The sequence below is a fragment of the Guillardia theta genome, assembly GCF_000315625.1.
Source record: "Guillardia theta CCMP2712 unplaced genomic scaffold GUITHscaffold_12, whole genome shotgun sequence".
In the NCBI taxonomy this organism is placed as follows: domain Eukaryota; class Cryptophyceae; order Pyrenomonadales; family Geminigeraceae; genus Guillardia; species Guillardia theta.
Genome location: NW_005434662.1, coordinates 73,894 through 76,053, shown reverse-complemented (window position 1 = coordinate 76,053; position 2,160 = coordinate 73,894). Strand labels below are relative to the sequence as shown.

The 2,160-nt window shown below is 53.2% G+C and overlaps 1 protein-coding gene across 1 annotated transcript; it reads left to right on the top strand.

Annotated features, from left to right (window-relative positions):
- Positions 1-825: 825 nt before the first annotated feature.
- Positions 826-1,220, top strand: GUITHDRAFT_102974 (hypothetical protein; the record flags this gene model as incomplete). Its single annotated transcript, XM_005837973.1, has 3 exons — positions 826-996; positions 1,042-1,084; positions 1,165-1,220. The coding sequence occupies 3 exons, from the start codon at positions 826-828 to the stop codon at positions 1,218-1,220; spliced, it is 270 nt and encodes an 89-aa protein (XP_005838030.1).
- Positions 1,221-2,160: the final 940 nt, after the last annotated feature.

Genomic DNA, 2,160 nt, shown 5'->3' with positions numbered 1-2,160 from the left:
TAAGAGACTATGAATGATTATTAGGGTAGGGGTGGGTCTGACTGTAGGGGCCGTAGCTAGTGAATTGACCTTCAAAAAGGACACTACAGGTTTCAAAGCGATCGCCTCTAAATTTCAAAATATACCCAATCTGTTCGACTTAAGCACAGCCTCGGACTTTTGACTACAGTATGTCACTTTTTTTAAAAGCCTGTACTCCCCGGGCCTGGCACCGGCGGAGCTCAGCCGGCGGGCCCAGCCGCCGGCGCGCAGTGGGCCCGGGCTCGGGCATCCGCGACTAGTAGGAGACTTTGAGTAAAGCTACGACTCAGGGACAGTGAGACTGCGGCGGAGGGCCGGGCCGAGTCACCCGGTGCTTTACTCAAAGTTAAATTCAATCATTAAAGATCAGTACGAGGACAATCACGGCCGGGCTGACTGCCGGAGAAGGGAACCGGCGGAGAACGTCGGAACTTCCGAACCATGACTTTGGAACTTCCGAAAACTTGAAACTCGGTGGCAACTTAAGTACGGGCGGTACGGTAAACTTTCCGAGCGAACTCGACTTGATCTGAGGCGGGCTACGCATTGAAAAGTTCCTTGTCGGGGAGATTCCACTATGGCCATGGGTCAGGGATTGGAGGAGGAAGGAGGAGGAGGAGGAGGAGGCCTGGATCTACTCCATCCTCTTACCTTCCTTCATGTCCTCCTCTTCTCTCTTCTTGTCTCCGGTTCAAACGGCTTCCTCACTGCCCCGCCCTCTTCCTTCACTCTCAAGAGGCCGCAGGTTGGTTTCAGGGTCGAGGTAACTTGACATCGCTCGCCGTCACTTCCGTGACATCTGACATGGTTGAAGAGAGAGCCAACAAGGCCGTGCCCATGTCCTCCATCACGTTCTTCAGCGGTGCTGGGATACAAGAAAGGTTGATGAAACAGTGGACGCTGGAGCTAACGGAGGCTGAAGGTGGATATGTGGGAAAGGAGGCCTCGTTACCATTTGCGAACGAGATGAAGAATGTGCGAAGGTTTGCTTGCTCATCGTCAGCTGACGCTCCCGATTAGGTCTTGATGAACACAGTCACAGAGATCTTCATCGCGTTCACAGGTTCTCTACATGATCCCATTGCAATTGTTGCAAGTCAAATGAGAAAGGGGCAGTTCTGCTGGGATGTGTGGTGATTGCAGGGCTAACGCTACACGAAGACCCCAAGATCATGACGCTGCTGAATGAGGTGAGCTGATGGAGATGGAGATGGAGATGGAGATGGAGATGGAGATGGAGATGTTGATGATGTTGATGGTGGTGTTGGAGACGATGATGGTAAAGATGATGATGTAGATGATGATGATGGAGTTGATGATCGATCCTGTTGTTGTCCGTGTTGTCAGTGTGGAGGGGGAGGAGGATAGGGGGGCCTCTTATCCATGTATGTCATCAGACTGAGAATGCGCTGAATTATTTTTTTATCTTGGAGTATTGTTGCAGATGGTAAGCGCTACAATCTTTCTGCTGCTCTGCTGCTGCTGCTGCTGCTGCTCTGCAATTCCTCCTCCTCCTCCTCCTCCTCCTCCTCCTCCTCCTCCTCTCTTTCACCTGTTACTTACCTCTGCAGGTACGCAAACAAGTTGGATCCGAAATATCTTCTGGGCTGGGAGATGGTCACCTGCTGCCCTGCTGCTTTCTCCTCTCCTTCCCGCATTCTTCACACCCGCTTTCATTCTCCTCTCCTCTCTCCTCTCCTCTCCTCTCCTCTCCTCTCCACTCCACTCCACTCCACTCCACTCCTCTCCACTCCTCTCCACTCCTCTCCTCTCCTCTCCTCTCCTCCCCTCTCCTCCCCTCCCCTCCCCTCTTCCATGATCTTCTCTCTTCTCCTCGCTTATCTTGCTTCTTCCCTTCCTCTCCATTCTCCCTTGTCTCCTCCTGTCTGCTCATTGAAATTCCCTCTAGATCATCGACTTTACTTCCTTCCTCCCGTTCGTCCTCTACCGTCTTGGCCTCGGAAACATTCCTGGTACTCGGAGGGAGGTCAAGCAGCAGAGGAGAGAGGAGGGAGAGGAGAGGAGAGGAGGGAGAGAAGAGGAGAGGAGAGGCGAGGAGGGGAGGGGAGGGAGGGAGGGGAGAGGAGAGGAGAGGAGAGGAGAGGAGAGATGAAGGGGAGGAGAGGAGGAGGTAGAGGA